The 26362-nt window shown below is 36.8% G+C and overlaps 1 protein-coding gene across 5 annotated transcripts in view; it reads right to left on the bottom strand.

Annotated features, from left to right (window-relative positions):
• fbxo25 (F-box protein 25) overlaps positions 1-26362 on the bottom strand; it is a 61549-nt gene that overhangs the window by 34544 nt on the left and 643 nt on the right. For 2 of the 5 annotated variants that reach the window (XM_049463157.1, XM_049463158.1), the window contains exons 3-9: positions 23583-23686; positions 20127-20176; positions 19936-20028; positions 19280-19373; positions 17192-17376; positions 15962-16144; positions 10126-10269 (exon numbers count right to left, since the gene is read on the bottom strand). In XM_049463157.1, coding sequence (XP_049319114.1) covers positions 10126-10269; positions 15962-16144; positions 17192-17376; positions 19280-19373; positions 19936-20028; positions 20127-20176; positions 23583-23686 — 853 coding nt within the window. Of the gene's footprint in view, positions 1-4105; positions 6454-7964; positions 8491-8639; positions 8667-10125; positions 10270-15961; positions 16145-17191; positions 17377-19279; positions 19374-19935; positions 20029-20126; positions 20177-23582; positions 23687-26362 lie in introns of those variants that run through there. The other 3 variants (XM_022676822.2, XM_022676823.2, XM_049463159.1) reach the window with 3 other exon arrangements.

Here is a 26362-nt window from a genome sequence, read left to right as displayed (position 1 = left end):
AATTGGGGGCTAGTCTTAGGGATGTTTAAAAATATATATATATATCTATATTAGACAACACATATCGATATTGTATCGCAAGTTAAAACTATATGATATATCGCGATATATCGATATATTGTCCCACCCCTGTGGAGTCGTATAAGAATGTCTTAATATTGGTGCATCTCTATGTCTTGTCATTTTAGAAGCTCTGAACTGCTCGCCATTGCCAATCTGCCAAAAAGTTACTGTCATAATATGTAAATGTACACCAAACAAAACAAAAAAAATACAAAAGACAATCAGTCCTGTTAAAAGTTTCTTTTGTTGTTTTTTTATTGTTGATACAATATATGGACAAAAGTATTGAGACACCTTATTGTTCTGTGTTTTTGTGTTTTTTTTTTTTGTGCAATCAAGGGTATTAAAAATAGTTTATCCTGCTTTTGTTGGAGTAACTGTCTCTACTGTTTATGGAAGACTTTCTACTAGATTTTGGACACAGCATTGCTGTGAGGATTTGATTGCATTTATCTACAAGTGTGTTAGTGAGGATTAGTCAGATGTTTGACAGATTAGTCAAAACTGGGGTTATACAATCCTCAAGCTACAGTTTTCCCATTCCTACAGTACTAAAAAATAGTGCCCCCCCCCCCCCCCCCCCCCCTTGGAGTTATTAATAACTTGATTACCAAACTTGGAAATTGTAAAATGCAATGTATGAAAATTAAAACAGAATAGTATTGAGTAGTAGTCTTTGGTTTTCCCAGTTTTATTTCCACTTGGGTCTTGACTGCCCCTATAATAAACATTTCAAGCACCAAAAATCCATCCATTCATTGTGAACCACCCTGGTAACACCCCTCACCCGTCTACCCCACCAGAGCCCCCCAACTAGATCAGTTTTTTGGACAGCACACATGAATAGCCAGCAGACATTCGGGGGCACTCAGTGCCGTATCTTTTGTAACTAAGGCTGTATCTCTGAAAACATTTTGTCCTTTGAGTTTTAGAGCTGTAAAATTGACTGTAGGGAGAAGGCAGGTAGGCTGTCTCTGCTGCAGTGCTGTTAGCCAGTCAGAGGCAGTATATTTGCATGTGTGAATATTCACGAGCAAGAGCCGAAATCCTGTCTTTCTTTAGAGACCACTAATTCAGTGAGCCCGACCCGAACCGACCCATAAACCCTCTGTTTTCGGGCTGTTTGAATGAGCGAAATATAATCAGAATTATGTTAATTAACACTAACATAGAAGCATAGAACTATTATTTAATTCAAATGATTTTAAGAACAGCTGCACACAGTGCTGCAAGTCAAATGCGGAGGAGTTCACGTGCAAGAGAGAGAGAGAGAGAGAGAGACACAGACAGAGAGAAAGAGAGAGAGAGAGGGAGAGATTTGCGTGGTCTGGTGTATGAGCTACTCACAGGTAAAGGTTCTCACACACTGTATCTCCTGTTTCTCTTTTATCTCCTCGTGCTCATATTCTAGTCCCATACATAATTCTGCAGCTCGCTTACAACTAACACAGTGGACCGCGAGGTGCCGCCGCGACTCCCTGCTGAATCCGACTCTGCTTCACGAAAAGAATCGGCACAACACCCCCCAGATGCCTACATCTCAGACTATTTTCTGGAGCCCGGCCCGAGGAATGTGGGGGGAAGGCAGGTAGGTATTCTCTGCTGCAGTGCTGTTAGCCAGTCGAGGCGGTATATTTGCATGTATGAATATTCATGAGCAAGAGCCGAAATCCTGTCTTTCTTCAGAGACCACTAATTCAATGTACTAAAGCAGGGCTAAATAGAAATACATTCATTCTTACTACAGACCACAACTAGACATATTAAAATGAATAAAAACGATGGAATGAGACCTTTAAAAAGTCTTAAAAAGTCTTAAATTTGATTCTCCGTACCTGCAGATATTCTGGATTGTTCACTTTTGATTAATGTATAAAATAGTCAGCTGCATCCAGGCCTTCCTGCTGGTTCCTTCTGGTGGAGCATCTGCCACACCTTGCAGAAGATTAGATCTGATTATAGCTCGGCGCCCACATCACACACACAGCAGCAGCAGCCGGCACAACAGAACCGCTTTAATAGAACATGCAGGACCCAGCACGTCATTACCATCACCACCCCCCCCCCCCCAGTCCTGCTCCAGTCTAATGCACAGCTACTGCTGCTGCTGTTTACTGCAGTAAAAAGTTTTTTTCCTCATAAATGCGCTGATACTGACTCTTAGAAACTGGAGAAAACTGCTACAGAAAGAGTCACGTCTGGCTGACCCACATGGAGACAGCAGCTTTAGCCTTTAGCTCAGGTTAACATGATTAAGGACTGAGTCTCAGTTTCAGCAGAGAAGAGAAGAATTAGAGTTAGTCTGACAGGGGAAGAACTGCAGAAATAAAGTCATTGAAAAGATAAAGAGACAATTAAAAAAGCAGCTTGTGTTGGTAAATGCAACACTTCATCCACAAGATGTTGCCACTTCTTTCTATATACATCTTTTTAGATATTTATATTAAGAGTTCACTTCAGTTTCTGAATCAGTTTCTCTGATTTTGTTATTTATAGGTTTATGTTTGAGTAAAATGAACATTGTTGTTTTATTCTATAAACTACAGACAACATTTCTCCCAAATTCCAAATAACAATATTGTCATTTAGAGCATTTATTTGCAGAAAATAAGAAATGGCTGAAATAACAAAAAGATGCAGAAACAAACAAGTTCATATTCATAAAGTTTTAAGAGTTCAGAAATCAATTATTGGTGGAATAATTTTGTTTTTTAATCACAGTTGCCATGCATCTTGGCATGTTCTCCTCCAGCAGTCTTACACACTGCTTTTTCAAGCAGTTCAGTTTGGTGGTTTGATGGCTTGTGATCATCCATCTTCCTCTTGATTATATTCCAGAGGTTTTCAATTTGGTAAAATCATAGAAATTCATCATTTTTAGGTGGTCTTTTATTTTCTTTTCCCAGAAAAAAGCATCCCCTGTTTACTTTACAAAATACAAATTTGTGTATAGTTTAAGTTTACTGGATTTTTGTCATTTAAGCTTTTCAGGTCAAGTGAATAACTTGTGTAAAAATGGTAAAAATAAAATGAAAAAAAATGTGGGTGTTCTAAATCTTTTTAAGGATAGTGTATATGTATAGACAACTAATTTTAACATGTTTTTAATGTGTTTTAGGAATAAATCTCACAGTAACACACTTTTTTTTACCAAAAGGTTTAATCATAATGGTTTCCAAGTTTCTAGCAAATCTGCAATAGTACCAAAGTCTGTATTTCTCCGGGGCCAGAGCTTTCCATTACAATTACATTCCTGGAATAATAATAATAAAGGAATAGTGCAAAGTCAAGAGAAAAGATATAAAATACATTTCTTCATAAATAGCAATGCTTACATTTTTTTCCTTCGGTCTTTGCGACTTGATTCGAGCGTAAAAGCGTTTCGTAAAAAGTCACATAGTTTCCGTACAATAATAACAACATGACGAGAATGTACACTTTAGTGTCAAGACATCAGAGATCAGCACAGCACGACCAGATATATAACACAGGGATAAACACCCACGACGTAAACACCAACCTACGGTACGGCTACTTCACGCGTGCATCCGCTTCACTACCAAAACACACATCTCCCAAACTCCTACAGTCCATTCATCTCCCTTTAGCATGCAGCAAAGCCCCGCCCACAAACCCACAACCCCGCCCACCTCTCCCACAGACCAGCACTGAACATCGCAGAGAGCTTTATTCTCCCCGCCAGCACGGTATCATTAAATAGACACTGAAAAAACATTGAAATTATATTCCATTTTGGGTGAACGTTAAAAGGTAAAAAGACGTGATTTTTGACGTGACTTAAAAGACGTTTCTGGACAAAATGTCCACGTACAGATTTGGCTGAAAGTTAAAGTTGAAAAAAAAAGTAGTTTATGTAAGACAAACAAAGTTTCTACATAAACGTTAAAGTTGAAATAACGTTTCTGTAAAGACGAATTTTCTATGTACAGTTTTGATAGAAAATAAAAGTAAAAAAAATGTATTTTTGATGTGATTAAAATAACGTTTCTGGACAAATTGTCCACGTACAGATTTGGCTGGAAGTTAAAGTTTTAAAAAAGTTGTTTTTGTAAGGACATAGTTTCTACATACATGTAAATGTTAAAAATTAGGTTGATGTCAGGAAGGAAATTTTTTTTTTAAGGTCTTTTTTTTTCATTCAGATTTGATAAAAAAGAAAAATTTAAAAGGCGTCTTTTTGTCGTGATTGAAACGAGGTTTAAGGACAAAATTTTCACGTACAGATTTGGCTGGAAGTTAAAGTTTAGAAAAAGTAGTTTATGTAAGACAAACATAGTTTCTACATATACATTAATGTTAAAATTATGATTTTCTAAGTACAGTTTAGGTTGAAAGTAAAAGAAGGTTTATTTAAGGACGATTTTTCTTTCTACAGTTTTGATAGAAAGTAAAATTTGAAAAGACGTCTTTTTGATGAAGCTGAAATTATGTTCATGGACAAAATTTCTACAAACAGATTTGACTGGAGGTTAAAGTCGAAAAGTTGTTTATGTAAGGACAAAGTTTCTACATACAGATTAGATTGAAAGTAAGAGGACGTTAATTTAAGGGCGATTTTTCTTCATTCAGATTTGATAGAAAAGAAAAATTTTAAAGACGTCTTTTTATCGTAGTTGAAATGATGTTTAAGGGCAATTTTTCTACAAACAGATTTGGTACAAAGTTAAAGTTTTTCCACGTTCAGGTTTGGATGAAAATGATAGAAAGAAGAAATATTTTTGATTTGAATGAAAATATATGTAGGAATTCATTTTCTACTAAAGACTGATCAATCAGAGTTTTTCAGGCTGATTGCTGATTGTCTTTCAGCTCAATAAGCCATAAAATCAAAGGAAATCTAAGCTGGCTGTAAATAAACTCACTCTGATACATGCTTTTAAAGAGATATATGTGTAGATTAATATTATACTTTGAGAACAAGTGGGGATCCTTATTTTAACTATCATCTTTCTGATTAAAAAGCCTAGAGTCAAAGCTTAAAGTGTAGAAACAGCCTGAAAAGTATGAAAAACTGCTCATCCAGAGCTAAAAACTCAATGTGGTCGTTTGCTGTGTGGTTAGTGGTGTTTGTTAGCTCTGCTGCTCACTGTATGAGCTGAGTGATGCACTGTTGAGAGAGCAGTATTATCTGGTTAGTGGGGTTAAAATCTTAAAAAATTCTTTCCTCCACAAGTCGTACACATTCTACACTTAGAAACGTCAGAAAAAACTCTGCACCGGCCCTGACTGGCTACTGACGAATGAGTGCTTGTAGACAAGCAACCCCAACAGTTAGCCACAAATAGCGGTCCCAGCTAATTTTTGGTTAGTAGAAAGTTTTCTGAATGTTATAGTTAACGATCTTAGAATGTGTAATCTGTCAAGTTTTCTGGAAGTTTTTTTGTGTTTTTTTTTCTATACTTTTTAGTTTTGGGAATCTTTCTTTGAACATTAACTGGGAATGTTATGTGAAAAATGTCCTAATAATGTTGTGATGCTACACGTTTCAGAACATTCCTATGACATTATTTTTGGAACATTACAGGCTAAACTTCCTAGAACCTTTTTTAAAACGTAGCTAAACGTTAATATAACATTCTCTTTTAGCTGGGGTTGTAATTCTAAACTCAAGAATATGATCTGTTGTGCCCACAGTATAGAGAAATTGGCTGTTATGCAAAGCTGATTGATCTTTATATCACTATTCTCAATGCTCCATTTTGGTTGAAAGTGAAAGATGAAAAGACATATTTTAACATGATTTAATTGACGTTTCTGTAGGGACGGATTTTTTACTTACAGATTTGGTTGAAAGTTAAAGTTGAAAAGATGTTTGTATGAGGATTTAAATGCGGCTTTTCACCTTTTACTTTCAGCTAAAATTGGACGTGATTTGAACGAAAAGCTCTCTGCACTTTTTCAACGTCTATTTAACGATATATTGCTGGAAAGGGGAGGTTCTGCCCCGAAATTAACATCAACATCAACATGACGTACAAGGAAACACTAACAACACCATGACATCTTTCTAAAAAGCCCTTAAAGTTTGGGTGAAGGAGAAGAAGAACACAATAAAAGACAGCAGTGTTCCAGATAACGGCCACTGAGAACCGGAGCGTCGGGTTCCTCCCCCTCGCTGCACTCGCAGCCAGGCAGTCCGGCTAAAGGAAGAGAGGAGAGTCTTCAGGAGAAAAACGAGTCAGAGAGAGGAATCAGGTGCTGGAACTGTGGTGTTTTATCAGATTCGTTCCGAGTGGAAGATTCGGAGCAGTGCGGGTTCCTGGGGAACGTTCTGGAGGTTCAGAATTTGAAGAGGTCGATGAAGTGCTGGGGAGAGACGGGCGTCAGGCAGCTGTTGGGATCGTTGGATGTGCAGGGATGTCCCGTATCCTGAGAGAGAGAGAGAGAGAGAGACAGACAGGGAGTGAGACGCCTGGAATTCTGAGTTTAAAAAAGTGTCTACAGATTTTCCTCCAAATATAATCAAACAGCACAGCAGGTCTGGAGTCAGACGTTCGCTTTTGGGAGTGCGCTGTATGGGATGATAAGGGTGTTTAATGCATATTTTGGTTTAATGCATATTGCACATTTTCTGTTAGTACAATAAACCTCATTTCAATCCTGAAATATTACTGTGTCCATCAGTTATTAGATATATCAAACTGAAATGGCTGTTGCAAACACCCAAATATTTAGAACTAAAAATTATTAAGATTAATAGGGGTGCCCAAACTTTTTCATATGACTATACTTCCACTGTTATAGAATTTTCACCCTACTCAGTGTTCTATCATTTTCATCTTACTCACTGTTCCTAAATGTTTATCTTACTAAGTGTTCTAGAAATATCATCATGTTTACTTTTCTAGAATGCTCAGCCCTACTTCCACTGTTCTAGAATTTTCATTTTTCTCAGCGTTATAGAATGTTTAGCCCTACTTCTACTGTTCTATAATGTTCATCTTACTCAATATTCTAGAATGTTCAGCCTTACTTTCACTGTTCTAGAATATTGAACCCTAATTGCTTTACTGTTCTAGAGTACTACATTGTTCTAGAATGACCCTTTCTACACTTGTCCAGGATGCTCAGCTCTGCTCACTTTATTCTTAAAACCTCAACAAAGGTTTACTTTTTTCTTGAAGGTCCAGTTCTTTAGAATACTGTAAATCAGTGCTGTTATATGTAGGTGTTTGTTGGATCCATGTTTTCTGTTTTTTATGTTCTGGGGCTCCAAAGCCAACCAGCAAACAGAGGCATAAATCAAGTTTATATTCAAGTTTATATTTGGCTGCTGATGTTTATGTTTTTCAGTGTGTACTTGTATCTGTTTAACTACATTAGCCTCGCAGCTCCAGCTCTAAACTGCAGGAATGTTTGGGATCAGGGGGGAACTGTGTTAAATGTGATTTCTCAACAAAAGCATCAGTTTAAAGACACATAAGAACACAGGCAGTTTAAGAAGTGCAGCAATATAACTTTATAAACACAGAAAGATTGAGAAGAAATGATCTTCACATTTTGTATTTGGAAGAAACCAGCAGCAGCATGCAGGAGGAGGATTAAGAGATATTATATCTATTATAAAGCAATTATTTTACACTCATCGCCAAAGAAATCATTGCAAAAATAGTTGAACCCAGAAGGAAGTGTGGAATTGCAATGCTTTTCAGAAGCAATAAACAATTATTAATTTAGACAGATATGAGAAACTCCTGTTCCTAATTTTTGAGCTACACGTACAGAATTAAAGTAAATTTGACTGGACTGGACTTTTAGCGTGAATCAGTGTGTCTTTGCTATTGTAACGACGGGAAAAGTACACCCAGTGCAGCTTGATACGCGCAATATACTAGGCATATACTAATTTCTCTTAGGAATTGTGATATAACAATGACCTATAGTTTGTGCTGACGTAGAATAATGTTATTTGAAGTAATATTTTGCAGAGCTGCCAACAGTACACTGTTGCATGCCCATGTGTGTGAAACTAGCAGGGATGTACGCGTGTTGTATGTGTGTGAACGTCTGACTGTTGACGTTTGCCTTGGTTGTATTCATTCAGTGGTGCACCTGTGTTTTACGTTGCCAAGATAGCAATACACCAGAACTTTACCTGAATTTACCACACCTCATTTACAGACCACAACGCCCAACAGGGCAAATTAATTCACAAGAACCATTGCTATTCAATCGATGCAGGAAAAGATTCAGTGAAAAGAGACAGTTCACAGGATGTAAGATAGCAATGATCATCACAAAGCACCTTGCGCAGAGTGTGCGATAGTGTCCCTAAGGTCTTTGGATGTGTGACAACACACTGATCACACTAATTCATTGGGCGTCTCCAAGAACACAAAAGCAGGACCAAGTTTCATTACTTGTTGGTTGATTCCTTTTGGGTGCAACTATTTGTTTTTTGACAAACTGTATATAGAAGAGATTGGAGGGGTTATAAAGGGTTATAAAGCTGAATGAAGCACATTACAGGGGAAACAGAAAGACAGGATAAGCAGGACAAAATAATGAAAACACAAAGAACACAAATACAGAGTGATTAAAGCTTGAGCGAGTACCTTAAAGAGCAAAGCCAGGTGTCTGTCCTTTAGGAGGGAAAAGACCGGGATAAGAGCGGGAAAGGAAACCAGAAACAGAGTAAGAAGGGCAGAGGTTAAAGGTCACAGTGGAGAGCAGTGCCGTGGATGTACAGTACCAGTCAAAGGTTTAGACACAGCTTAAATTCAGTTTTTTTTTTTTCATTATTTTAAAAGTTTTGGTTTGTTTAACACTTTTAAGTTACTACATGATTCCTTATGTTTTCCTTCATAGTCTGGATGAAGTACAAAGTATAGGGAAAAAAATAAAAACGTTAAATGAAACTTTTGGCTGGTACTGTACATACATTTTTGTATATATGGAACTGCGTAGAGGCTAAAGAGGTTGCAAGACACAGAGCACGACTGATGCACCAAGTGTTTCCAAGTGTCCATATGGTATCTCAGGTGGTTGTTAAGAGTTTTGGAAAATGTACAGCTCTGGAAACAATTAAGAGACCACTTCAGTTCTGAATCAGAAAAATTCTAAATTCCAAATAAAATATTGTCATTTAGAGCATTTTTTGGCAGAAAATGAGAAATGGCTGAAATAACAAAAAAATAATTTTGCAAGTGATAATTTAACCATTAAAATCCTGTATGGAGGCTCATAATTCATTATTAGTGTAATTTATATCAATATCATAGGCCCTAGAGAAGAGCCCTGGGGTGTTGCCACATAATCTAAACATACTAAATAGCGACACTGCAATTTTGCATACATTAAATTAACAATTAAACACTTTAAATCCTGTATGGAGGCTCATCATTCATTATTAGGATAATTTATATCACTGTCATAGGCCTTAGAATATAACCCTGTGGTGTGCCACATAATCTAAAAATACTAAATGGCTACACTGTATATTTGCAAGTGTTAAATTAACACACTTAGTGTTACATTGCGGATCTGTAGTGTTTGAGTAAAGTAAACATGTTGTTTTATTCTAGAAACTAGGAACAACATTTCTCCCAATTTCCAAATAGAAATATTGTCATTTAGAGCATTTATTTGCAGAAAATGAGAAATGGTTGAAATAACAAAAAAAGATGCAGAGCTTTCAGACCTCAAATAATACAAAGAAAACAAGTTCATAAAGTTCATAAAGTTTTAAGAGTTTAGAAATCAATATTTGGTGGAATAACCCTGGTTGGTTTTTAATCACAGTTTTTTCATGCATCTTGGCATCATGTTCTCCTCCACCAGTCTTACACACTGCTTTTGGATAACTTTAGGCTGCTTTACTCCTGGTGCAGAAATTCAAGCAGTTCAGTTTGGTTTGATAGCTTGTGATCATCCATCTTCCTCTTGATTATATTTCAGAGGTTTTCAATTTGAAAAACAAAGAAACTCGTCATTTTTAAGTGGTATCTTCATTTTTTCCAGAGCTGTATATACAACAGGGTTTAATTTTGACTATATAATTTTAGTTTAGGGGGAATGTGCTTTGATTTTCAGAGTGTTTACCTTCCAGAAGAGGATGCTACAGTGTCTGCAGAAGTGGAGCGTGTCCCCGTACTGCTCCTTCTTTGGGTAGTACTTCTGCAGCGTGAAGAACATCAGCTTCCAGTCCACATGGCCTTTCTCCGACAGAATCAAGTGTCTGCAAAACTGCACAAACACAAACACAGGGCCTACTGTCAGAGCAATACTCTCTCTTTTCTCTCTCTCTCTTTTAAATCTCATTACACTTCTGGATCAGCTTACAGGCTCTGAGGGCTGCAGTGTGTGGCTGTAAGTGTGTGTGTACACCTCCCTCTAGTGGAGCTGAATAAAAATGGCACTAATTTTATAAATAAATACAGAAGTGATCCAGACTATGAAGGAACTCATAAGGAATCATGTAGTAACTTAAAAGTGTTAAACAAACCAAACAAATACTCTGTGAAGAAGCTTTTAGGCGCTCTTATCTGGGGCTGGTAACTTGCAGTTCCTGTACAACAGAGGAAACTCTTGCTCTTCCTTTCCTGGGGTGGTCCTGATGAGAGCCAGTTCCATCATTATAACGGTCTTGATGGTGTTTGTGGCAACTCTACCTCTTTACAACTTTACAACTGATGCTCTCAAACACTTTATGAAGAGGCAAGACATTCAAGTAATTAACTCTTGATGAGTTCTGCACAGCTGTTAACTGAAAGCCTGAATTCCAGGTGACTCTACATCATCCAGCTGTCATCTAAGCAAGAGAACTACTTTAAGGGATATAAAATATAAAACTTATTCTTATAACACGTTTTTGTTTACTAAATAGGCCTTTTATTCATAGTTAATATGAGTTTGGTATTAATCTACAATGCAGAACATTTTAAAATAATGATAAAAAAACACTTAATTTAACTTAATTTAAGGTGTGTCCAAAAGTTTCTTTGATACTGTATTTGTTTCAAAATTACAAATTATTATCTTTACTCCTAAATAAGTAAATACCAGGAATTATTATTAATTATACTACTGCTCCTCCACCACATGGAGTAATAAAGCAGTAACTTTTGTAAGACAAACTAAGGGAGGGCGAGTCTTAGAGAGTTTAGAGTGACGATGCTTCAATAAAAATAGAGATATTTGACACCATTTATTGATTATGTAGAGATATTTTGTCCTACAATCCTTCAGTCTCCTACACCATCAGAAAACTACTAAAGTAACTGAAGAAAATGAAGTAAGAAAATGAAATAGGTGAGACAGAGGCTCACAATAGCTTGTAGCTCAAATTAAACACTGGGTTTAACTTCACACACTGATAATGCAGAACAGACATGCAGCAGCTCTGTGGTTCACCAGAGAGCAAACAATAAGAAACCACATTATTTTAATAGAACTGATACAGAGACTGGTCACTTATGTTGAGAGAGAGAGAGCAGTGCAGAAAGGTCAGCTAACCCAGCCTAGCTAAACCCCAGCCACCAGCCTGAGCTAACTATTTTAGTTTAGATGACATTTAGTCGTATTATTGTAATTTTGCTATAATTATTAAGAATGTAAAATGTGTGAAAGCAGTCAGCTTTTTTATTAAGAATATTTAGGCTTTGGAAATGGACTATTATAATGTTTAAATTGTTATTCTACATGTTAGTGGGCACAGTGGAAAATAAAACTGAGGTCAGCAAAAATGATTGAGGACATATTAATATATCATACAATAACTTTATCATTTAATAAGCATGAAAAGCCGTGCCATAACATCAGTACTACTGACAAGTGCAGTAACACCCACCCCAAGAAATGAACTATAATAACCCTGGTTATGCAAAGTGTAAAAATGTGTAAAAACATTCTTAGTCTGACACTCTCTCTCTCTCACTCTCCCTCCCATTCTAACTCTCTCTCACTCCCTCTCTCTTTCTCTCTCTCTCTCTCTTTCTCTCACTCTCCCTCCCATTCTAACTCTCTCTCACTCCCTCTCTCTTTCTCTCTCTCTCTCTCTTTCTCTCACTCTCCCTCCCATTCTAACTCTCTCTCACTCCCTCTCTCTTTCTCTCTCTCTCTCTCTCTCTCTCTTTCTCTCACTCTCCCTCCCATTCTAACTCTCTCTCACTCCTTCTATGTCTTTCTCTCTCTCTCTCTCTCCCTCCCATTCTAACTCTCTCACTCCCTCTATGTCTTTCTCTCTCTCTCTCTCCCATTCTAACTCTCTCTCACTCACTCCCTTTCTCTCTCTCTCCCTACCTCCCTCCCATTCTAACTCTCTCTCTCTCTCACTCCCTTTCTCTCTCTCTCCCTACCTCCCTCTCTCTCTCCCTCCCATTCTAACTCCCTCTTTCTCTCTCACTCCCTCTCCCTCCCTCTCTCACTCTCCCTCCCATTCTAACTCTCTCTCTCTCTCCCCCCCTCCCTCTCTCTCCCTTTCTCTTTTTCCCTCGCTCACTCCCTCTCTCATTCTTTCTCTCTCTATCTCCCTCCCATTCTAACTCTCTCTCACTCCCTCTCTCTTTCTCTCTCTCTCTCTCTCTCTCTCTCTCTCTCTCTCCCTCTCTCACTCTCCCTCCCATTCTAACTCTCCCTCTCTCTCCCTTTCGCTCACTCCCTCTCTCATTCTTTCTCTCTCTCTCTCTCCCTCCCATTCTAACTCTCTCTCACTCCCTCTCTCTTTCTCTCTCTCTCTCTCTCTCTCCCTCCCATTCTAACTCCCTCTTTCTCTCTCACTCCCTCTCTCTCTCTCCCTCCCTCTCTCACTCTCCCTCACATTCTAACTCTCTCTCTCTCTCCACCTCCCTCTCTCTCTCTCCCTTTCTCTTTTTCACTCGCTCACTCCCTCTCTCATTCTTTCTCTCTCTCTCCCTCAAATTCTAACTCTCTCTCACTCCCTCTCTCTTTCTCTCTCTCTCTCTCCCTCCCATTCTAACTCCCTCTTTCTCTCTCTCTCCCTCCCTCTCTCACTCTCCCTCACATTCTAACTCTCTCTCTCTCCCCCTCCCTCTCTCTCTCTCCCTTTCTCTTTTTCCCTCGCTCACTCCCTCTCTCATTCTTTCTCTCTCTCTCTCTCTCCCTCCCATTCTAACTCTCTCTCTCACTCCCTCTCTCTCTCTCTCTCTCTCTCCCTCCTTAACTCTTTATCCCTCGCTCACTCCCTCTCTCTGTTTCTCTCTGAATCAATGTCTCTGTCTTTTGTTCTGACTCTCTCTGTCTGTTTCTCTCTATCTATCTCTCTCTCCATGCCTCTTTCTCTCCCTCTCTCATATTGTATTCTCTCTAAGTCATTTATCCCCTCTTCCTCACTGTTCTTTCTGATTTTGGTATCTTTCCTCTGGCGTTCTGATGTTCTCTGGCTCAAGCCCAGTTCAGGAGATTAAGTTCTCGTGCTCTTCCCTCAGGTCTTCTCTGTTTTGCAGCACAACTGAAATAAAAATCCATCATCTGGTAATTCTACTGTGAAGGTGTGAGAGCAGCTCATTTACGGGAACAGCAACTTTTTTATTGAATTTTTATTTTATTGTTGAAGTAAAAGTAGTTATTTTACATGCGTTGGGCATGCATGTGCGCCTGTGACAATTCACTGCCAAGATAGCAATGAACATCTGACTGTTGACGACGCTCCTTGTGCAGGGTGTAAGATAGGGCCCTCTGAATTAAAAAGTACAAGTTTTAAGCATTCAAATCTTTTTTCTAATTTTGTGGGTTTTGTCATACATGACTGGTTAATATGACTTTTTGTGTTTTTTTCGGACTATAAGGTGCACTTAAAATCTTTTAATGTTCCCAAAAATAATCCGGTGCACCTTTATGTATAGATTTTACCAGTCAGGTTAAGATTAAAGAGCAGTAAAGCCACTCCGCTGAGGTACAGCGTTATAAGGGTAAGTTTTCATTGAAGTTTCTCCAGCACTAAGGCTGGAGCAGTATTACCATTAGCATTAGGCGCTAACCGCAGCGCTAGCTCTTTTGTCGTTCAGAGGTGAGTATACTGGATTGTAGTGTGTGTGTTTACTGTGTTAAAAAATAAGCTACATGGGAAGAATTGCTATCTGATAGCGCCCTGGCTTACTGGAACAGTCTAGCGTTATCAGACCGTATTAACATCCCACTAGTGTTGTGGTTAGCGGCTAATGCAAATGCTGCTGCACCCAGCCTTAGTGCTGGAGAAGCTGGAGAAAACTCACCCTTAGACAAAATGCTGGAAATCTAATCTTACTGTAAATCAATGGAAGTGCTTTACTCACCCAAATAAACAGTTTTCAGGAGAGAAATCTGTGTCTCTTTAAAAGAAAATGTTTTTTTTATAGTTTTACAGAATTAGTTTTATTCTAGCTTCCCCTAGCTTCCCCATTAGAATGGAAACATGGCGACACCCTAGCTCACTTCTATGTAGCATCCTTACTAGTTCAACATCTTTACTTAAAGCTCCACTAGGTAGGATTGAGATTTTGTGCTCGTGGGCTCCCCCTACAGTTGCAGAGTGTAATAAATGTTTCAGGTCGATTAGTTTCTCTTCTTTCTCGTTTTCTGGCTTTCACAGACATATTCGGCCTCTTTCCAGCTTCTGCCAGAGTGTCTGTATGTTAGTTTGTAAAGAATGAACCAGTAGTCCTTGTAGAACTGATAGAACTAAAGGTAGGAAAGCAGGTCGCAGTTCTCGCGAGTGTTGGTCGCGGCCGCCTCGGAAAACTTACAGAGTCTGGTTTGAGCTCAGAGGAGCTCCGGCACAGACACGAGAGCACCGCTACAATAATAATCAAGGAAATCCTCCCTAGTGGGGCTTTAATTAGCCTTATAAATATAGCCCAGAAAATAGATGTTCATTGATAGTGTGCCTTATAATTCAGTGCAATCATCAATTTCACATAAAAAGGAAAAGTTAAATTAAACTGAACTCTTGACTAAACATTCTGCTGTTGGCTCAAGCAGAGTTTACTGTAGCTGCTCCGCTGAATACCATGGAATATCTGGCTGTTGTCCATCTACCATCATAATGTAGAAAATGCAGCATAAGTGTTTCACTGGAACTCAGAGACTAACAGAGCTGAGAATTAATGGAACATTATTCCCACCAACCAGCATTAAGCAAACTGCATGTGAAAAAGCACACACTGAATAATCTGGAAACACTGGAAAGTCACAGACAAAGGAAAAACTTCAAGATGATGCAAAAAAAACTGACATGCCAAAAGTCATGGGACAGGCAGTAAGAAAGTGCTGCTTGTCTATTTATATGGACCGTCATTCACCATCATTCCCACCTATATACAGTACAGGCCAAAAGTTTGAACACACCTTCTCTCATTCAATGTGTTTTCTTTATTTTCATGACTATTTATATTGTAGATTCTCACTGAAGCATCAAAACTATGAATGAACACGTGTGGAGTTTTATGTACTTAACAAAAAATGAGCTGAACCTCCACAGTCACCGGACCTGAACCCAATCCAGATGGTTTGGGGTGAGCTGGAGCACAGAGTGAAGAAGGCAAAGGAGCAAGACTGCTGGAAAACTTTTCATTTCAGATGATCACCTCTTGAAGCTCATTGAGAGAATGATGCCAAGAGTGTGCAAAGCAGTAATCAGAGCAAAGGGTGGCTATTTTGAAGAAACTAGAATATAAAACATGTTTTTTGTTATTTCACCTTTTTTTGTTAAGTACATAAAACTCCACATGTGTTCATTCATAGTTTCGATGCTTCAGTGAGAATCTACAATGTAAATAGTCATGAAAATGTGTCCAAACTTTTGGCCTGTACTGTACACATAAATGTTCTCACTAAATTCAGTCCAGGGGATTGAAAAAGACAAACTGTAAAACATAAATATCTATAAAAATCTAAAATAAAAATTTTTGTAATGTAATCTCTCTCTCTCTCTCTCTCTCACCTGTTTCTCAGCGAAGTGAAACTGGCACAGCTTCTTCCACAGCTGCCGGTCCTCACTGAGCATGTGCAAAGTAGGCGTGGCTTGCCCCAGGTTAATGATGTCACAGGCGTCGCTAAACTTGTAGAGGATGTTGTTCTGCATGTGTAGAGGAAGGTCGCTCAACGTCATGCCGTTGGAGATTTGCTAAGAAAAAAAAAAAAGGGATGTCTTTGTGATATTGATATTCCTGGTGATATGAAAAACATATTTGACTAATTTAAGAATAGAATATTTTACTACATGTACTTAACATAAGTATATAAATACATAAATAAATAGTAGGTGACACTACCTCATAAAGCTGACTAAGAAAAAACAGCCAATATGTGCAAAACTGTCTCTAATAAAGAGGTGCTACTTTGAAAAATCGAAAATCTAAAACATATTCTGGTTTGTTTAACACATTAACACTCTGTTTTTCTTCACAGTTTGGATGACTTTAGTATTAATCTACTATTTAAAACATTTTGACTGGTACTACAGGGTTTGGACAATGAAACTGAAACACCTGGTTTTAGAGCACAATAATTTATTGTGGTGACGGACAGTTCTGGTGGAAACAGGAGAGTTGAGGTGCACATTGAATTCTGCCGTGATTTGATCAGCTGTGGTTTTATGTTTTTTGGATACAATCCGGGTTAGCACCCGAACATCCCTTTCAGACAGCTTCCTCTTACAGCGTCCACAGTTAATCCTGTTGGATGTGTTTGGTCCTTCTTGGTGGTATGCTGACATTACCCTGGATACTGTGGCTCTTGATGCATCACAAAGACTTGCTGTCTTGGTCACAGATGCTCCAGCAAGACGTGCAGCAACAATTTGTCCTCTTTTGAACTCTGGTATGTCTCCCATAATGTTGAGTGCATTGCAATATTTAGAGCAGAACTGTGCTCTTACCCTGCTAATTGAACCTTCACACTCTGCTCTTACTGGTGCAATAATGTGCAATTAATGAAGATTGGCCACCAGGCTGCTCCAATTTAGCCATGAAACCTCCCACACTAAAATGATGACAGGTGTTTCAGTTTCATTGTCCAACCCCTGTACATGTTTATGTTAATGATTTTGTACCCTATGTGAACATCAGTGATCCACACTTATGCTAACACCACTCAGGTAACTTGATCAAGACAACAGCTCAGGTGTTTAATATTATTATTATTCTTTCAGACACACACACACCATGTGTACCTTAGGGATCTGTAAGTTGTTAAGCTGCTGCTGCCAGTTGAGGATGGTTTCCAGGCGACAGACCCAGCTGTTGATGTTGCCGATGAGCACGCACTTGCCGACCTCCCGGATGAGAATACACAGCACCGAGCTCAGATCCTCCAGCAGAGCTTTAATCAGCCGAGGGTTCTGATGATCATCCAGGACTGAAATGAAGTAAAAAAGCATAAGAGAAAGAAAGTCAAGAGAAATTAAACTCAGGTGTGATGATTAACAGTTTAAATACAGCGCCTTCCATAATCATTGGCACCCCTGATTAATAAGGGATTAATAAAGGGCAGCCCTTTCTCCAGAGAATGTGGACATTCTCGTCTTCTTAAAGAAAAACTTAAAAATATAAAAATAACATTTGATTGGTCTAGTCTCAAATATGTTAATATTTTTGGTACCTTAAGGAGCATCTTTCTCTCAGATAAAGTTAATAATATATCTTTATTAAAGAAAACAAATTGTCATTCTCAGGGACCGAGTCTTATTTTTCATGTTTAACTGTTATAGTAGGATGGAGTTCAGTTTGTTAAGGCTCTTATTGTTCTATTATTTTATACATGACTGTTCCTGTATTTTTGTATTATTTATTTTATGTTGCACATTACTGTTTTAATAGTGCACACCTAAATAAATTATTTAAATTTGACCATTAGTGCCTAATGTGGTGTATTACAGATCACTTGTATCACTTTGCATCACTTATATCAAGCCCACCTTTTGAAATAAGATACAGTAAATTTGATTAATCACCACCAATGACTGACCATAGACTAATCTAAAACTGGCATAGGCCTCTCTGCTGTAAAAAAAAAAGAAAAAAGAAAATCGAGAATCGAATCGAATCGAATCGTGACCCTAAAATCGGAAATAAAATCAAATAGAGGATTTAGAGAATCGTGACACCCCTACTGATTAAGAATGATCTTTGGCCTCTTTTTTATTTTTAACATAATATAGGAAAACAACACAAAACAGAAAAGCCATAATATTATTTATAATTCAATTGCCATTATTTGCTGGGGAAAAAAATCACACATTAAGTAATTAAGTTGGTTTTAATTGAAATCATGTGTGCCAAAATTATTGGCACACCCTCCTTCTGCCACCAATTCAACACTTAATATTCTCCTATAATTCTTTACAAGATGGGAGAATACAGAGAGAGGGCTCTTCGCCCATTTGACTTAGCTTAACCTTGTGGAACAGGTAATTTCATGAAAAATAATTATTTCTTAGTTAGGATTTTATTTTTTTCTATTCACTTGAGTGGAAGGTTGTGTTTTTACTAATCTTTTTCAGAGTGAGATTATGCTTTTGCACTTTTTTACACAGGTCCATTTAAGTTTGGATTTTTTTATTCCTCTCTTAATACAAAAAAACTATATTTTGTGTTTACTTATGTTGTCTTTGACTAATATTTAAATGTGTTGGATGATCTGAAATGTTTAAGAGTGACAAACATGCAAAACAATAAGAAATCATGAAGAGGGCAAACTCTTTTTACTCCACTGTATGATGATTACATTTAGTTAACTTATTGTAAATTAAATAGACAATAAATGACCTCACACATTTGATAATTGATAATGGTGAGATAATCTATTGTGTTTATTTGTATGTTTGTTGTTCACATATATAACAGAGAACAGAATTTTAGCCAGTCATGCTAAATGACCAATCAGTGCTTTAATAACTGTGACTCCTTACACACAGTGTGCACAGACTGCAGTAGCTGAAAAAAACTGTACGGTATATATTTTCCAATCTATTATTAATTACAATTCTGTTCTCTTTAAAAGAGTATAATTGCTTTGTTATTATGTTTTATTATTTGTCAGCGGAATTTAATGGTCTTAAGATTACAATAATATAGTTTGTCACAATAATTTCTGGAACGATATGTCATCCACAAAATATTACAGTGCCACTACTAAATACAATTTAACTTGCATAAAGCATTCTCATTTGTTACAGTAATTTTTAATAGTGAACTCCTACACAACTAATCACTGAGGTCTTTTCTCTGAGTGTGAGAGAAGTGTCCCCCAAGAGTCTCACCTTTTCTCACAATCTTCTCCAGCACATTAAAGTAGTTCTTCTGAGCAGCTCCGCTCAGAGACGTCAGCTGAGACTTAGCAATCAGGTGCAGGAGCTGAAATGAGAGAGATAAAGAGAAAGAGAAAACATGAATGAGGAAAAAGTTACAAGAAAAGGAGAAAGAGAGAGAGAGAGAGAGTGAAAAAAAGAGTGAGATAGAAAATGTAAGCTTCTTTCACACAATACACAGTAATCCAGAATATTTCAGATATTTTCTGCAGGAACTCTGTATGTAAATATATAATTGTTTTTATCAGTTTTACCAAATATTACTCAGAGTTTATCTTGTCATATATATATATATATATATATATATATATATATATATATATATATATATATATATATATATATATATATATATATTGATTATATTCCAGAGGTTTTCTATTAGGTAATTCAAACAATGTATCAATGAATAGATGGTACTGGGTGACTGACTGACTGACTGACTGACTGACTGACTGACTGACTGACTGACTGACTGACTGACTGACTGACTGACTGACTGACTGACTGACTGACTGACAGACAGACAGACAGACAGACAGACAGACAGACAGACAGACAGACAGACAGACAGACAGACAGACAGACAGACAGAACGAACGTCGTACCTTGACTACGTAGTTGAATCTGCGCACGTCCTGGATGGCACTGGAGAAGTCCAGCCTGTTGAAGGCCTCGCCCAGCGTGCAGTACCCATGTCTCTGCAGGAACACAGATATATAAATACACAGAATAAAACAGATCTGACAGCTTTATATCTGCTGTTAATCTTTCTGATAGACTGATAGATCCTGCTCACCTCCCTCGTGCTCTCTTTCTGAACATAGATCCATTTCTCCTTATACAAAACTAAAAACAAAAACATACAAAACATTATTAATCTATTATAAATCAACTCACAGACACTGGGGTAAGATGAAGGAGGAGGAATTTTTTAAAGAATACACTTCTGGAACAAGATTAAAATTAAATTTTATTACTGCATAAGATATGAGACGGCACACCCCTAACTGAGGCATAGAAAAAAAATACAAGAATTTTATCAGATTTGTAACATAAGTCAATAATCCAGAATGTCATGATACTAATAATGCGAATAACGCACTCCGAATATCTCTATATATCCAGGATTAAAGTGAAATAAATGATACTGGACAAATATAATCTCTAGTCTCTAGTACAGGGGTGTCCAAACTTTTTTTGTTAAGGGCCAGAAGAAGAAATATATTTGAAGTCACGGGCCACAGACTCTATAATAAAACAAATAATGAAATATACCACTTAAAATGATACATTTTCCTGATTATTTTCATTTACACACCATTTTACTTGACTAACTATCTTTATCTATCTTTGACAGTGTTGTGTAAACAAAAAATTTTCAAATTGATGTGTCATTTCATGATGTCCCTTAATATTAAACTCCTTAACTACGGCAACTTTCAGACTCGTTGGCCCGTTTTTCTGCGGTACAACTGAACACTCTCTCCGCTTTTAGACTCTTTGGCCCGTTTTTCTGCGCTAGAAATGCGCACTCTCTCCGCTTTTAGACTCTTTGGCCCGTTTCTGACGCCTAGTGTTCAAACTTTGAATCTCACATTATAAAAACCTGCTTACCTGCGGGCCAACTTTCATTCTATTTCTAAAATACCTCGCGGGCCGCTCCAAAAAAGGAAACGGGTCGCAAATGGCCCGCGGGCCGTAGTTTGGACACCCCTGATCTAGTAGATACTGTATATCATGGGAAATAATGAGAACAGTGTGAATTTTTCTTTTGCTAAAAACAGCAAAGTAAATAAGTAGTACCCTGATGTGATAATTAGGGGTGGGTGATATGGCACCATATTTCAGGGTATAATATCGTTCACAATATTCAAAAATGTTGATGATATTATTGTGTACGATACGATATGACACACCCCTAGACTGTACAGTAAATATTATTCCATTTATGCTGCACATAATCCAAAAATCAGGATTTATTACACTCTATAATGTAATGTACAGTTTGTACAGTTGGGTCAGTGTTCTTTAAGCACTGATGATGATATCCGATAATATCGATAAGCTTATTAAAGAATATTGCCGATACGATAAAAAAAAAAAAATACAGGACTTTTTTATAAGATTTTACCTAAAATTAAACATGTTTAAAGCTCACCTTCCGCGAAAATCCGATTTTTCTTGTTTTTTGTGGAATACAGTAGGTCTCTCCGAGTTGAATGTGTACACCTGCACATTAAACTGTTTTGCAGCCCCCATTGTCTGCAGGAGCTAAGCAAAGAAATCCCCCCTCCCCCCCTCCGAAAAACGGGTGAATTTTGAATTATCTTTCTGCCTACGTAGGCAGAAACTCACAGACCAGCCCACCTTGGCTCGAGAAACTCCCAGAGGCGGAGCTGAAGCGACGCAACATCACCGCTCATCAGTTAGGAGGTGGGAGGCAGTGAGCGGCAGAGCGGTGGAGGGGCGTCGCAGTGCTCCTAGCCAATCAGAGGACAGATATTTGCATGCTGTTTGCATGTATGAATATTCATGAGCAAAGCTGGAATCCGGTCATTTTGGACACACCCCTAAAACAGTCCATTAAAAAAAGAGCTATACAGAGACACCTGAGCACTTTTTTTTTACAAAAACGGCTCACATGTCATTCATTCATACTAGAGACCACAACTAGACATTTTAAAATGAAAGAAAAAACGACGGAAGGTGACCTTTAAATATGTTATGATAATCTCATAATAATGCACTTAGTGTACATAATATTAAAATAAATTATACTGGGGAGATATAAACTCCATTTGGTAAAAATGTCATGTAAAATGAGAAATTAGCCGATTTTATTTTTTATTATTTTTACCCAATCCTAAAATATTAAGATAAGCGTTTGGATTAGAGTTGAATGTAGGGTTATATTCAATAGAGAATCATTTACTTTCACCTTTTAGTTCATTTGCATTTAATAGACATGTAGTTGAATGTTAGTTGAATGTTAGTTGAGCATCAAAGAGGCCATCAAATGGACCATCCAAGTAAAGTGTTACCATTTATAATGATGCTGAAACAATACATTGTGCAGACCTAGTTAAAAAATTAGTGATTTCTCTACATTGCCTAGGGGTGCAGATGAGATAATAGGCATTCTTAGGCTAAATCTGACACATTTACCTTATTTGCCTTGGTTAATGTGTATTGCTACTGTTCACTAAACAAATAAAGTCAAAAATAAACTTAATAAAGTTCAGTAACAGCTAAACATTATTACTTACATTATTACATTATGTACTTAACTGTACTAAAATGGAACTATTTTAAATATACTTAAGCAACATTTAAACATTTAAACTACTTCATGTATGTAACCCCATATTTTAAATATGCTTACAGTAAAATTATAATATATTTAATGAGTATTACACAAACTGTATCACTATTTATTATACACCAGGTATATTAGAAATGTACTAAGAATTGATGTTAAATATATGTGATATATTTATATTAGGTTCCGGTCTTTTGTAGATTTGAAGTAGCACACTTCTAGTATACTTCGTTGGATATAAAAATATATTTTAATATACTGTACTGCATGTTACAATTTTATACAAAAAATTAATTAGTAGTAGTAATTTAATTTACTTTCTAAAAAGTTACATGATGCACTGAACTAATGTAAGAGTTGTTTTTTTACATGCTTTTCTAAAAATGTACAAAAGTATATTTGAAAATAAGTATTTTAGAAGTATAAAGAATTACATTAAACTAAAAGTATACTTCATATTAGTCTATTTTTTATTCACTAAATTGTACTTTTTAAAAATTATGATCAAAATTACTTTTCAAACATTTGATGAAAGCATAATATTAATGTACTTTTAATATATTTTAAGTAAGTACATAAATGTGTTCTCAATATGTTTTAAGTACAATTAAGTATAGATTTTTTTTTAACAGGGAGTACTTATATTGTGCACATTAGTACAGATTTTACTACTTGCTCATAAAAAAACAGTGCAATCAAATAAAGAAATGATAAAATACTGCAGAGTGATCTCCACATCACCTCACACATCAAACCTGGAGATATACCTGTATGCCCTTTTAGAGCAACACTGACAGAGAGATTTACCATAAAAGGGCATGATAACTCACTCCAGGTTTATACAGGTTTATATCATGCTCAGTGTTTGGTGTGTGAGGTTAATGTTTAACAGTGTGATGTGGATAATCTGATATCTTGTTTGATATTACTCACATTGTGATTTGGTATTATTGTTGACAAAGTCCTTTTTCCTTTTCTTGGCAGCTACTTCACAAACATCTCCTGCGTACAGGTTCTCTTTATTCTCATTATCCAGCCTGTTGTAAAAGATAGAGAGGAGTTATTATTACACATAGGAGAAATTACTAAATACATATTTACAGTATGTGAATATATATACAACTCTGTATATATAAAAAAAAAGTAATAGAGCACTTAAAAATGATGAGTTTCTTTGATTTTACCAAACTGAAATCCTCTGGAATATAATCAAGAGGAAGATGGATGATCACACGCCATCAAACCAAACTGAACTGCTTGAATTTTTGCACCAGGAGTAAAGCAGCATAAAGTTATCCAAAAGCAGTGTGTAAGACTGGTGGAGGAGAACATGCCAAGATGCATGAAAACTGTGATTCAAAATTTAGAGTTATTCCACCAAATATTGATTTCTGAACTCTTAAAACTTTATGAATATGAACTTTTTTTCTTTGCATTATTTGAGGTCTGAAAGTTCTGCATCTTTTGTTTTGTTATTTCAGCCATTTCTCATTTTCTGCAAATAAATGCTCCAAATGAGCATAAAGAATTATGAGCCGCCATACAGGATTTAAAGTGTTTAATTGTGAATTTAACATATTCAAAATTAGAGTTGAGCCATTTAGTATTTTTAGAGTTTGTGGCACACCACAGGGTTCTATTCTAGGGCCTATTAGAGTGATATAGATTATACTATTAATGAACTGTAGGCCTGCATACAGGCTTTAAAGGGATTAATGGTTTAACACTGCAAGGGTTAATTTAATACTAGCAAATTTACATTGTAGCTATTTAACACTTCAGATTATGTGGCACACCACAGGGTTATATTCTAGGGCCCATAACAGTGATAAAAATTTGAATAATAAGGAATTATGAGCCTTCATACAGGATTTAAAGGGTTTAATGGTTAAATGAACACTGTGAGTGTTAACATAGTACTCACAGAGTTGATTTAACACTGGCAAATTTACAAGGTGGTCATTTAGTTTGACAGAATGTATGGAGTACTACAAGGTTTTATTCTAGGGCTTTATGAGAATTATGTAAATTAGAGTTAAAAGGGTTAACCGGGTATAAAGGGTTATCTGGGCTGTCAGAAATACCTGTACCAATGTCTGTGTTGGTGAAATGAAAACAAGGAACACCTAACAATACTCACAGAATATAGACCACAGTGTGACCATGCATTAAAACCTACTCACTTCCTCCATGTCCGAGTGTGTGTGTGTGTGTGTGTGTGTGTGTGTGTGTGTGTGTGTGTGTGTGTGTGTGTGTGTGTGTGCATGTGTGTGTGCAGACTCTTCTTTGTAGCTTAGACTCGTTCTTACATCAGTTTCCATGACAGCACAGCCAAAATGAGCTATAATTATGGGGTGTTACTTTTAAGTCATACTCAAGTGCCTCCAGTCTGAATCTACACAAAACCAGTTTTCTACTAAATACGCACACAAACATGCCACGCAAACATGACATTATACACAGCACACACACACACACACCACTACTCAGATATCTGCCCTAAACACACTTCCTTCTTTCAGGGTATAAATTTAGTACACCAGCTTCATCTCAATAAGAGTTTATCATGGGTTATTCTATCGTTTTTAAAGTCATTTTAAAGTAAAATTAGGTACAGTATTTGTAAGAGAGACCTAATGAAGCATAATTCCTCTAGCGCTTATCTAACAGAAAGTTATTACATGAATATGATGACAATGACAATGAATATGCAGCCTGATGCCACAAATATTGTCTTACACTGAATTTGCTACTATTTTTAATCTGAAATACATGCAATTTAAAATATATTTATCAATATTACATATAAAAAGATGCATGCAGATTCAAACAACTGGGTCTTGGTTTCTATCGCTACTATAAAGACATCTGAATGGGTATGGTTTCTCTAAAAACACACAATTTCACTTTAAAACACTCTGAATTACTTTCTAACAGTTGAAATGTGCATAACTTTACACGCTCCAAGCTGCTTGAGGTCTAGTGTGAAGTTTCCACAATCAGTGATGGTTTGGAGAGACATGTCATCTGCTGGTGTTGATCCACTGTGTTTTATTATCAAGTCTAAAGTCAGTGCAGTTTTGTTTTCCCACATAATCTTACAGCACTTCATGCTTCTTCCCTCTGCTGACAACTTTTATGGAGATGCAGATTTCATTTTCCAGCAGGACACTGCCAAATGTCTGAGCAACTGGCCTTATATAATATTCAAATTTTCTGAGATATTGACTTTTGGGTTTTCATTGGCTGTAAACCATAATGATCAGAAATAAACGCTTAAAATAGATCACTCTGTGTTTAATACATCTATATAATAGATACGTTTCACATTTTGATACTGAATTAAAGTAACTTTTTTCATTTTTTGAGATGCACTAGTATGTGAATGGAGAATCTTCACTGAAAAAGATATGTATCTAGTACAGGACTGGGTTTATGCCTAATCCCTGTACTGAGAACCAATCCACAGGGATTAAACACCAGTTTTCTGAACAGGGATTAAGATTAAGATTAGTTCTAGACTACATATTCTTTTCAATAAAATTAACAGAATCTCTAAAAATCTCTTTCAGTCTCCATTCAACATGCAATGTGTAGCTCAAGCCTAGGCTTAATTAATCCCTGTCTGGGGAAACTGCCACATACAGTACAATGTCTAACCAAGCATAGGCTTTAGGATTACAACACAGAAACACAGAAATGCAGATACTTAC

This window comes from Astyanax mexicanus, chromosome 13 (assembly GCF_023375975.1).
Source record: "Astyanax mexicanus isolate ESR-SI-001 chromosome 13, AstMex3_surface, whole genome shotgun sequence".
Taxonomy (NCBI): domain Eukaryota; kingdom Metazoa; phylum Chordata; class Actinopteri; order Characiformes; family Acestrorhamphidae; genus Astyanax; species Astyanax mexicanus.
This window is presented reverse-complemented; position numbering and strand designations above follow the sequence as displayed.